We start from the raw sequence: 11,536 nt of genomic DNA on the forward strand, positions 1-11,536 counted from the left end.
GCAGTGTCTCTGAACTGTTTGGGGAGATCAGTGGCCCCTGTAAGAAGTTTCAGAAGCGATGGGTCTTTTTTCTAGAACCAGGTCAGTGGGTGCCCAGCTGTGTTCACGGCTGTAGAGGTGCCTGAATTAACCCTTTTAGTCCTCGCCACCACCTCTTGAGGTCACTCCTTTTATTAGCCCATTTCATAGATGAGAAAACTAAGACATAAATAGGTAAAATAACCTGCCCAAGGTCCCACAGCCAGTAAATGGTGGGGCTGAGTTAGAACCTGAGCATCTCTGTGACCTTGGACAAGTGGCCTCATTGACCCAAGCCTCAGTTTCCTGAGAAAAGAGACCCTAACTAGACCCTAACCTGTAGATGAGTCAGGGGCACATGAGGTTGGAAAGTACATAATAGGTACTCATTAAAGAGAGTCTTCCTTTTTTTTTTTTAACTAGAGGGTAATTGCTTTTCAAAGTTGTGGTCTCTGCCATACATCAACACTGTCGTCGGTTTGATATGCACACACTTGTGTGGTTTTGATGATCACAGGTGCTCAGCCACCCACCCACCCACCCAGGTATCTTGGCCTGTGGCTAGGGGAGTCAAGGTGGACAGCAGTGGGAAACCCCTCAGCCCCAGAAGAAGCTCTGGTCTCCTCCATCTCAGCAGCTCCCTACCAATATCTAGTAGAAGGCCTGTGTCTTGCTCAATTCAGCTTTCGGTTTTGTTTCTCTGAAAAACCACACATAGAAGTTTCATTTTCATTTTCTCCAGAGACTGATAAGGTTGGCTGCCTAGGGCCCCATTTCCGGGGTGTGAACAGCTGACAGCCGACAGCCGTCCGGATGAAGCTGGAGTGTCTTCACAGCTGCCAGAAGCACCAGCCTGGCCCACAAGAGTACACCCAGCCTTGACTGGACCCACCTTCTGCAGGCTCCAGAGTCAGAGCCTGCTGCTGACTCCAAGTCTCCCAGGCCCCTCACAGCTGCTGCCAGAATGGCCGAGGTCCCTGCTGACCCAGGAGACACAGGTACTTTTTTCCCTCTAAGGACCCATGGGAGTGCCCGGGTGGGACTTAAATTTTCTTCTGGTTCCTTTTCTTGGTTCAGATGACAACCACGATAGGCTAATATCTGAAGGCACAACCGTAAGAAAGAGAGGGAGAGAGCATTGCATCGGGTTCAGAGCCTTGCTCTACACCAGGCATCTTGCAACACGCTCCGTGTGCGTTTTGCAGGAACCCTCAGGGGAAGCCCGCTGAGGTTCCCACCTCACTCCTGAAATCACAGGCGGCACAGGTGAAATGACTCAGGGGACCACGGCTGAGCTTGGGGCCTGAACACCCGTCTTCACTTTGGTTTTGAAGAAGGAGAGAAGTTGCTTTGCTAAGAGTGGCAAGTGCTTATACGTGGCTTTCCCCCTGCTACTGTTCTTTCATTGAACAGCACACATGCAACTTAACTGGCACTGAACAGAGCTGTTTTCTAGGGTCCCCACTGAAAGCATGTGGGCTGGGGGCTGAGGCGGTTTTTGTCTGTCTTTGTTCTGTGATCAGTAACTATCTGAACCTCACCACGATCTGAAGTAGTCACGAATCTCACCATTTCAAAGAAGGGGAAATGGAGACCCGAGGTCACACAGCTGGTAGATGGCAGAGTTTTGGCTCAAACCCAGGAAAATATGCTGTGTCAGGGAGGGGGGTTAACTGGGAGTGGCCCAGGATCCCAGGCTGGTTGGTTCTCAGGTTCCTGTTATATTTTCCAAAGGAGACATGTCAGGGGCACTGGGTAACTGAATTTAACTTGTTCCCCAGCAGGTTTTCCTTTTAACTGATCCCTCATCCCATTTTTCAATTTCTGGTTCAGCAGCCAGAAGACTCAGTGGGGGAGGCAAGCCCAGCCTTCACTGCATGGACCCCATTTCCTCTTTGAGGTCAGGGGAGGGAGGAAGAGAGAGAGGCTCACCCAGGAGCAGGTTTTTCAGGAATCAAAACTCTTTTCAAGGCTAGGCAAAGCATCAGTGGGTTGGATGGGTATGACAGTCTCGGGGGTAGTGTTTAGTGAGTGAAGTTCGGGCTGGGTCACCCCAGGGGTGGTAATACCCATCACCTGCCCCCAGAAGGATGCAAACATTCCATTCATAAGAGCAAGCCACACTGCCCAGCGCAGAGCTGGTAAACAGGTCATCCCCTAGTGCTGCCCACTCAGAATCCAGCAAGAACCCAGAGGTCAAAGGGTTGGGCTGCTGCCCTGGAAGGGTAACTTGGTCTTCCCAAGAAAGGCCCTGCTTTGCATTCCCACGGCGTTCTCAGGGGCAGACACTTTCTCTCCCAGCTCCATGCACTGCTGGCTCTGCGTCCACCAGTTCTTTCACTCCCCGCAGGGCAGCTGGCTTGGGTTTATGGGAGCCTGCCTGCGAGGATTGGGGCCATTTGGAAAGTTCCTCTTTGAGCCTCGAGGCATCCTGCTTAGGACCATTAACTCTGGCAGAGGGGAGGCAGAAACAGAGGCCTTGGAGGAGCGCCCATCCCCTGCCCAGGCCATCTGAGCACACACCTACCCAGTAGTGGACACTCACTCTTTCATCCAGTCCCTCCTCCACTCAAATGCTGTAAATAGTTCCTGAGACCCTACTGCATGCCTGGCCCATGGCTATACACAGAACCACTACAGTGAATCTGGCAATCACAGCAGCAGATCCCTGGGGACACTCTGCAGGGGACCCACACAGGACCAGCATCCCACCTGATCAGGGAACTCAGGACAGCCTTCCAGCATTGGAGTCTGAGTGAGAACTCACAGTGGACAGGTGGAAAGGGGGGGAAGAGCACGCCTGGCAAAGGGAACGGCATGTGCAAAGGCCCAGGGGTGAGTATGGCTGAAAGGAATTCAAACAGGTTGGCACTTGAAGGGCAGTTGAGGGTGGGTAAAGATGAGGCTGGCAGAACCCGTTCTGCCAGCCAAGAGGAGGGTGGACTGGAGGGAACCTGGAGTTGGTGGAACTGCTGTCATTGAGGGGATGCTGACAAGGAGTGGGGAGTGGAGGCAGAGAAAAGGAGAAGAAGGGGTTGAGAGAGTCTGGAGCAGTACCACCAGGACTCCATGGTTGGGCAGCAGGGTGAAAGCTCTGTTTCTGAACGCCTGCTAGGTTTCTGATGGGGATGAACAGTGACATCGCCCCTGTGGATGGTGAGCCCAAGGAGTAGATTCCACAAGGCAGGGTGGATGGGGGATGGAGAGCACCAGGGACAGGCCTCACTCCCCCCGCTCTTCTGCTCCGCCCTTACCCTCCTGCATCCTGCGGCCTCCACTCTCCTCTGCTCTGAGGACACCTGAGAGCTGACTGTTCCCAACTGTCCTCCAGTGCTCACACAGGCGGGGGACACTCGGAAGGCCTGGTGGCTCCTCTGGCCACCAGACTGTCCGGCCCAGGTCATTTCTGAGCAGCCCACGCACCCCTCCCTGAACAGAGACACTGATGGATGTCTACTTTGACCTCTGTTCCTCCGTCTGCCCTGGATCCCTCTCTGAGGGCTCCCGACGGCCCAGGCTGCGTCGTGGGGACCTCAGTTCTGTCTCTGCCCCTGTCTTGCTCTCCCAGACCTTGAGCAGAGGATTCTGGAGGTGTTGAGGGATGCTGGCTCCCCTGTGAAGACCGCCCAACTGTTAAAGAAATTCCAAGTGCCCAAGAAGAAGCTCAACCAGCTCCTCCACAAGATGAAGCAGGAGTCAAAAGGAGTTATGCTCGCAGGCCCTGCGACGTGGTGCTTGGGCGACGGCGGGACCAAAGAAGTGGTTCCCACAGAGCGGGGTAACCTGTCACCGCGGGCGGGGGAGGTGGGGGTGCGGGACCCAGCATGAGCGGTCCTGGTATCAGCCAAGCCCAGATTTGGACCTGGGTTCAAGTATGGGCTCTGCCCTTGAGGGTGCATGCAGTCTTCTCACTGCATCCTGATTTCTTTCTCTGGCCAATGGAGGCGAGAGGATTTGATGCAAAGGGCTAAGCCCATGCCAGCACATAGTAGATGCTCAACAAAACTTTAATAATAATGGTTATGACACTACCAATGACACAATAATAATTGAACAGTCTTAGCATCGCATGAGATCTACTTCTCTGGTTCTGCAGCCCATGGACCTAAACAGCTGACATGTGTCAAGTACTTACAAAAAGCTGTTGCAGGACCAGGGTTGGGGGAGGGGGGGCTGAAAGTGAAAGTGTTAATCACTCAGTCATGTCCAACTCTTTGCGACACCATGGACTGTAGCCCACCAGGCTCCTCTGTCCATGGAATTCTCCAGGCAAGAATACTGGAGTGGGTAGCTGTTCCCTTCTCGAGGGGATCTTCCCAACCTAGGGATTGAAACCAGGTCTCCCATATTTACAGTCTGAGCCACCAGGGAAGCCCAGAAGTGGATGGGGCAGGATTTGAAGCTAAGTTCCTTTAACTCTAGAATCTGAGTTTGGAGACCCGTGTGCTGGGTCCTCTACAGAGCAGCCCGCCTTTGTCTGGCAGAATCCACATCCCCTCTCCCGTTCCTTCACCCTCTGACTGTCTTTCTTTCTCCAGCGGAGAGGCCCCAGCAAGATACAGTTGCAATTCCAAAGAAGCCAGGCCCCCAGCTCAGTAAACAGGGTAAGCATCCTGGTTTCATTCAGCACCAGTTCCCTCTGCCCCCAGACTCTCATGGTCATTCAGGAAGCTACACGTGTCCAGCGACAACCACCACACCCACTGAAAGGTCCCTCCACTGCACACAGTGTTCAGAGGCAAGGCTCTGTCTCTTGGGGAGAGGCTAAGTGACTGAGAAATCATTTGTCTGATGAATGGTTAGCATTTGCTGTGTACCTAGCGTGGGCGGGCACTGTTCGAGCCGCTGAAGAGAATTCCCAACCCCCAGAACGACCTCTGTGGTGCAGTATTATTATTGTGTCCATTTCACAGATGAGGAAAATGGGCACAGGGGCTGGTAAGCAGGGGAGTAGATTCAGCCTCCAGGGTCCTCTTTAACCACTGGCCTCCCACCTCCCAGAGGAAGAGATCTACCAGTTTCTGGAAGCCCATGGGCCCCATAAAGCCCTGATGATCGCCAAGGCCCTGGGGATGAAGACAGCGAAGGAAGTCAACCCAGACTTGTATGCAATGAGGGACAAGCACCTCCTGGACTTTGACCAGAAATCAAACTCTTGGACAATTTATCGATCAGGTAGGCCCTTACTCTGGACAGGGTAGAGGGCAGAGCTGTGAAGAGAAATTGTAACACTCAAGCCCTGGTCCTTGCCGGGCTCCTGCTAAGTACTCTGGCTGCCCCACCTTGTCAGAAGCTGGAGTCTTGCTGACCTGTCCCTGGCAGGGGATTCCAGGAGGGAGGGGAATGCTGGTAGGAGTAACCAAGGAGGGCTTCCTGGAGGTGGGGTCCACCCCTGACTGTATCAACCCTGGGACACAGGTCTCAGTTTGAGTTTGCGAACAGTTTTCTGTAAGCATTTTGCCCAACTTGGAGTTTTAAAGTTGTTGAAGGAGTCGGCTAGGCTGGGCTTACATTCCCACAGGTGGAGTCCCAGAACTGACTTAGGCATTACAAACAGCAGGCCCAAGGCCTAGAGACTCCAGTACTTTTAGGAGATCACCAAATGCTTCAATTTCTCTTTAAATTGGAAGAGAAAAATGGATATCATAGTAAGAATGAATAGCTAATAATTCCAGCTGATTTATATTTGCCTTTATCCAAACACAGTCATTAAATGCAATTTTAAATACTTTTTATGGAGTTGAGGGCTCACAAAGACACAAGAGCTAAGGGCCCACGAAGGTGGGAATGTGGCCCTTTGTGTGGAGCCCACGTGGAGCTAACACCCCTGCTTATGGCACCCAAGGAGGGTCTCAGCATCTTAAATGCTAGATGTTAAACAGTGGTGACTACTCCAAATTATTAAAACTGCCTTGTGAACCAAACAAAGCTTTTCCCATGGTTAGAAGCAGCCCGTGGACAGCTCCTAAAGGGAGAGAGGAAAGGTCCCGAGAGGAAAGGTCCCTATAGGAAAGCGGAGGTTAGAGCTGTGGTTTCCTTGCAGTGGGAGGGGGCAGAGGGTGCAAGCAGGCACCAGCTGCCCTCCCACAGTGGCAGAGGACACATGGGTAGGGTGGCCTGTGGGACAAAGTACAAGTTTACCTGCAGCGTTTGGTAAACACTCTGGCTCCTGGGGCCCACTTGGGCCCACTGACTCAGAACCCCAGGGTGGGCCCCTGGGAATTCGTGTTTTAACCAGCCCCACCCCCCACCCCCGCCCCACCCACCCAGGAGATTCTGGTGCTGTAGACTAGTATTTGGAACTTCCATCCCCTTGAGAGGCCAAAAGGATTGAGTGGAATATTATTTTGCAGAAGGTTCTAGAAATCAGTCCACCCCAGTTATTTACCAGCAAAATCCAATCAACATGATCTGTCAGAAGGGACCAAACAGCCACATTTCCATCCAGAACTGTGAAGATATCCAGATTGGACATGGGAATCTCCTAGTGAGACAAATGGGCTCTGTGGAAAACGGTGAGTCCTCTGAGATGCCTGGGAGAGGGGTCCTGTCCATCTGGGTGGGGTGAGGAGCAGGGGGTGCATGTCTCCAGAGAGAAAGGGCAGCTATCAGATTTCCAAGGTCCTTTCTGGCTTCCCCAAGAATCAGGCTGTCTCTCCTTGTGCCTGGATCAAACCCTTCCTGCATTCCCTTTACTCTGCCATCTTTTGCCACATTTTCCACAAGAAACAACTTCATTCATTCTCTCTCACTAAGATGGCACAAGGCATCATTGTAACATTGTGTTTGTTCCAAGACACTGTTTCTTCCCTCATGTTAACATTTCACAAACTGGGATCCCTCTTACTGGGTGCATCCTGGCTTTGATGAAATAACAGTAAGCAAGTGAGTACCTACTCCGTACCAGGCACTGTGGGGAGAGGGGACAGGGCCACCTCTCAGTCCAGCTATGGGACATGAGTGAAAGCATTGACCCCAAATTTGGGACACCCCCTTGACCTCGAGAAAGCCCTTCCCCACTCTGGGCCACAATTTCCCTAACTGTGAAATGAGGACTTTGTTCTAGACTCTAAATCAACCTTTCCCCCACCTTCAGTCCTCTGAGCTCCACCTTCTGTAATTTTGGCTGAGTCCCTGGCTGACTGTTTACTTGGTGTTGCTAAATGGTTTACCTTTTATTCTACTCAAATTCATTTTAAAGTAAACTTTTACAGCATTTCCTTGAAAACCACGAAGGTCACCCCAAGGAGACTTTTTCCCAATAGGCCAGAGGGGTGAGAATGGCTAGGAACAGAGGGCGAGCTCAGTATTTGGGTTTTCAATGCCCCATTGACACCCCAGGCATCCCAGTTATAAAACCCTGGAAACCCATGCTAATTGTTCTGCCGATCCACCTGCTCTTCAATTCAGAGCCTAAAGTAGTCACTTCCAGTCTGCTGGTGTCCAGAAAGAATTCAGAGTCTTGTTTCCTCTGTCTGGCTAGGATTTATCTGTGTGCATGGTGGGGAAGGGGTGGGAAGAGCGGTATCAGAGGGTGGGGGTTAAGGGTCATGTTTCCGTGTCCTCTACCAGGCTCCACGGCTCCCTGCTACCTCCCTCCAATGGCTTCTGCTGATCCCTCAACTCTGGATTCCCAGGCTGGATCCTGGGGGCCCCAGGACATCCGGATGGAGAAGTCTGTGCTCAGGCGAGTTCAGATGGGACATGGCAATGAGATGAGACTTCACAGCAACCCAGCCAAGGGCTCTGCCCACGGCGCCTGTGACAGCCCCCCAGGTAACGGGACAGTGGGCTGCCATCCTGCCCCCACCCCACCCCATCTGGCCTCCTCGATACATGGGACTTGAGCCAGTCCTTGTGGGGAGAGAGGCATGATGGGAAATTCTTCCCATCCCACCAGGAGGCTGTCCACAGAGTAGAGCAAGGGGGTCTGGCAGAGTTAACACTAGGGTTCCCATTCCTGCTACCCACCTAGGAAACCTCGATGTCTTCATCTCTACAATGGGCAGGGATCATTTCCTGGGCCAGATGAAGCAGAGACAAAGGAGATGGCTGGGCTGGAAAGGCATCTAAGGAGCCACCTAGGTGCTGTTGACCAGAGGGCTGAGGCGAAGTCCTCGCTGGCACTGAGCATCCAGGCTGGGGGAGATGCAGCAGAGAGGCCTGGGAGAGGAAGAGCCCTGGGGATGCCAGGGCACAAGTTTCCAGAAGAGAAGAGGCTGTGAGATCAAAGGAGGGTCACGGGATCTGGCAACAAGGGGTCTGCAGTGACCTGAGGGGCCAGAAGGAGTGAGGGCAGTGGAAGGAGGTGAGACAGAGCGTGGCCAGCTCTCTTCTGAAGTTTGGCAGGGGAGGCAGGAGCAAGATGGCAGGGGCTGGGGACTGGGCCGGGGGCCACGTGAAGATTCTAACTGAAGATGGTGATGGTGTTCCAGAGTTGCCAGAAGGCAGACAGCAGAGAGACAGGGACAAGGGTCCGCGGGGGCAGTGGTTGAGTGCCCAGGGAGGCACAGAGGACCAGGTCAGTGGGGATGGGCAGCAGGAGGAGGGGAACTCAAGCTGGCAGACCCAGGGGCCGAGAGAACTGGCAGCCCAGGCACATGAAAGGAACATACAGAGGCACCACGTGAGGCCACATGTCTGCCCATGACAGAGCACGGCACGGACCACTGCAGGGAGGCTCCAGGAGGATGGTCAGCTGTGCAGGACCTGGGAGCCAGGTCGGAGGTCAGGCCTGCTGTCCAGCTGCTCACAACCCCTCCCCAAATCCCTTTCTATGACCGACCTGCAGCCTCTGTCCTGGGCACCAGCCCAGACGCTTCCATCGAAATTCAAATCCCTGAACCAGGACCTCAGTCCGAAGGGGTCACGTCCCAAAGAGTCCACATTCGCTCCTGCTTCCTCGAGGACACCACCGTCGGCAACAGCAACAGGATGATGGTCCACCCAGGGGCAGCTGATGTCAAGCGAGTCAAAAGGCCTTGGGAAACAGGAGGGGACGCGGGTGAGCCTGGGGCAGGGCGGGGCCCCCATGCTCTTTCTCTCATTCACTCAACAGTCATGAATCTCCCGTTTCCTAGAGTCTGGGAGGCAGGAGAGTCATGGCAGAAGTGGAGTCCACCTAACCCATCACTCAGCTGGGAGCCTTTGCTTCCCCATCTATAAGTTGAGGGTTAGAGGAGCCCATGGCCCTTGGGCTGTGGGGAGGACTGGATGCACTCCACTCACTGCTGCGGCACCTGGACCAGACCAGTGACATATATGTGGGGCCCGGTGCGGCAAGAAAAAGCAAGGCCCCTTGTTCAAAACTTAAGAAGAATTTCAAGACAAAGACACGAGAGTGGTAAGCCGCCATGAGGCTGGGCTGCCTTGGAACCTTCTGGAACACGATCCCTCCTCTATTCTTAGTCACCCAGCTCACTAATTCTTCCCCACAAATAACACTGTAGCCACCTTACGCTTCTCCCACGTCTTCAATTGTTAGGAAGAAGTCATTCATTCATTCATTCATTCACCCACTTTGGCCCCACTCCTGCACGCAAATTCTCCCCATCCCTGGAGATACAGCTAAGAGCACAAAGAGACCAATACACCCCACTCACGAGATAAGAGTCCAGTAACGAGTAGAGACTAGCCTTTTGAGACCAGCACTAAAAAGAACTATAAAACGGGAGGCAGCAGTGTAACCTAGTAGACGTGCCTTAGCCAGGCCGACAGAGAAGCTCAGGATGAGGTGGCATCTGTGCCCAGGCCTGCAGGAAGGGAGGAACCAGACAAGCATAGATGTGGGAAGAGCACTGCAGGCAGAGGGAACAGCAATCGCAAAGGCCCTGAGATGGGAACAAGGTCCAGAACCACACACATGAGCCCAGGGAGCAGAGGGATGTGATCCAATGGGCAAGGCTGGGTCTCTCCCTGCTGGGAAGCCCAAGAAAAAGGTCTGGGTCTTATCTGAAGTAAGCTGGGGTGGCCTGGGGGGTTGGAGCAGGGGGCAACATGATGTGGGGCACAATTTAAAAGTCTGACCAAAGATAATCTGAAATCAAAGGGGGCAGAAGAAGTGGGAGCAGTGGTCTGGGGGAGAAAGGATGGGGCTTCGGAGATGGGGACATGAGGTCATCCACCCATGAAGCCTGCACCCCAGGCAGCGGCTTCAGCAACCATGAACCAAGTCACCTCGGTTGTTCAGTTGTTCATGGGGAGACGGCTGACGTGTTCCTGGTGTCCCCTCTCTTCCCCAGAGCCTCCCCACCGAGATGCACCATCCAGAAGCGAGGTCCCTCCTGTTGGCAGTCAGGCCGACCCCGTCAGCGCTGAGACGCTCATCTCAGAAAAGCTGACAGCTATGACCCTTGAGAGGCATGACTCCGAAAGGACAGAAGACACCTGCTGAGTGATGGACCCGAAGAGCTGGTGTCCCCCAGGGTTGGGGGGGTGGGACTCAGAGCAAACAGCCTGGAGGCAGACTCACACAGAAAGAGCCTGGGGGCGGGTGAGCTCTCTGCTGCCATAAATGTCATTTTTTACCTTCTCGCCTCCGGACACACGACCAGTGTGGGTCAGCATTTGGGCTGGACCCGGCGTGGTGTGAGGGCTATGTCGAGGCAGTCTGAGTGCGGCTTGGAATAGAGTTTCCAGACCCAGAGTACTGCAGAAAGGAGTGAGTTTATTAAGAACAAAGACCAGAAATAATGTGGGCACTGCGGTCACAGTGGGCCGTCAAGTCCCAACAGGCCTGGGCAGTTGCTGTCCGAGTGCTGTCCCCTCCCTGTGTTGTGGCCAGGTTTGTCCTGCCCTGTCTGGGGCTGCTCGCTCGATGGCTGCTCTGCTTCCTGTCACCAGACTCAGTTCCTCCGGCCACCCCTGCTCCTAACATCCATCCCCGCTGTGCGACCCCTCAGCCTGATGGGCAGAGACTGCTCTGGTTGGGGCCATGGGGTGGGGGTGGGGGGGCGCAGAAGGCAAGACTGGCACCCACAGCATGTGGACAGGAAGAGAAGCTAGGGGGCAGACACTGGGGTCTGGAAACTAGACTTGGTCTGGACAGTGCTGGCCTGCACCCCGTGGGGCCTCCTCTGGCTGCTGAGATGTCTGCGAGCCATGCTGGAGGGGGCATCTGGGTGGGCCCAAGCTGGATCTCCAGCCGAGGAGGGCAGGGACAGGGCCTATCATGCCTGAGGACCTGGGGTGGGGGTGGGCTGGGCTGGGCTGGGCTGGGAGCGCCCCGTGACACACTGTGCTTTTCCCATGTGCTCTGTGTGTGTCTGGGCTGTGCCCAGGGTTTCACAAATAAAGTCGTGTGGCAGCAGTGGGGAAAAAAAAAAAGGACTTGCCTGGATGGTGCTGGTTTTCCACCCTGTGGGGTCTCCTTTGGCTCCTGAGAAGGGTAGTCATTCCCTTCTCCAGGGGATCTTGCCAATCCAGGGATCAAATCCAGGTCTCCCACATTGCAGGTGGATTCTTTACCAGCTGAGCCACAAAGGAAGAATATTGCAGTGGGTAGCGTATCCTTTCTCCA

At 54.1% G+C, this 11,536-nt stretch overlaps 1 protein-coding gene across 3 annotated transcripts; it reads left to right on the top strand.

Annotated features, from left to right (window-relative positions):
- The first annotated feature begins 769 nt into the window (after positions 1-769).
- ZBP1 (Z-DNA binding protein 1) lies at positions 770-11,224 on the top strand. 3 transcript variants are annotated; one of them, XM_070381507.1, is made up of 9 exons: positions 770-1,016; positions 1,224-1,630; positions 3,587-3,796; positions 4,557-4,622; positions 5,020-5,193; positions 6,372-6,533; positions 7,591-7,794; positions 8,810-9,022; positions 10,260-11,223. In XM_070381507.1, exons 2-9 carry the CDS (start codon positions 1,606-1,608, stop codon positions 10,409-10,411), a joined length of 1,206 nt encoding a protein of 401 aa, XP_070237608.1. In that variant the 5' UTR covers positions 770-1,016; positions 1,224-1,605; the 3' UTR covers positions 10,412-11,223. The 3 variants fall into 3 exon arrangements, with proteins under 3 accessions (XP_070237608.1, XP_070237607.1, XP_005888049.2); XM_070381506.1 differs by lacking the exon at positions 1,224-1,630 and having other exon boundaries at positions 6,375-6,533; positions 10,260-11,224; XM_005887987.3 differs by lacking the exon at positions 1,224-1,630.
- Positions 11,225-11,536: the final 312 nt, after the last annotated feature.

The sequence above is a fragment of the Bos mutus genome, chromosome 13 (genome assembly GCF_027580195.1).
Source record: "Bos mutus isolate GX-2022 chromosome 13, NWIPB_WYAK_1.1, whole genome shotgun sequence".
In the NCBI taxonomy this organism is placed as follows: Eukaryota; Metazoa; Chordata; class Mammalia; order Artiodactyla; family Bovidae; genus Bos; species Bos mutus.

What these genes read in the sequence shown, in the direction of transcription:
- ZBP1 (XM_005887987.3), top strand. Translation starts at nt 983, where the DNA reads ATGGCCGAGGTCCCTGCTGACCCAGGAGACACAG. An exon ending in AGTGGTTCCCACAGAGCGGG is followed by an intron (nt 3,797 to 4,556) that starts GTAACCTGTCAC and finishes TTCTTTCTCCAG; the next exon opens with CGGAGAGGCCCCAGCAAGAT. An exon ending in TTGGACAATTTATCGATCAG is followed by an intron (nt 5,194 to 6,371) that starts GTAGGCCCTTAC and finishes ATTATTTTGCAG; the next exon opens with AAGGTTCTAGAAATCAGTCC.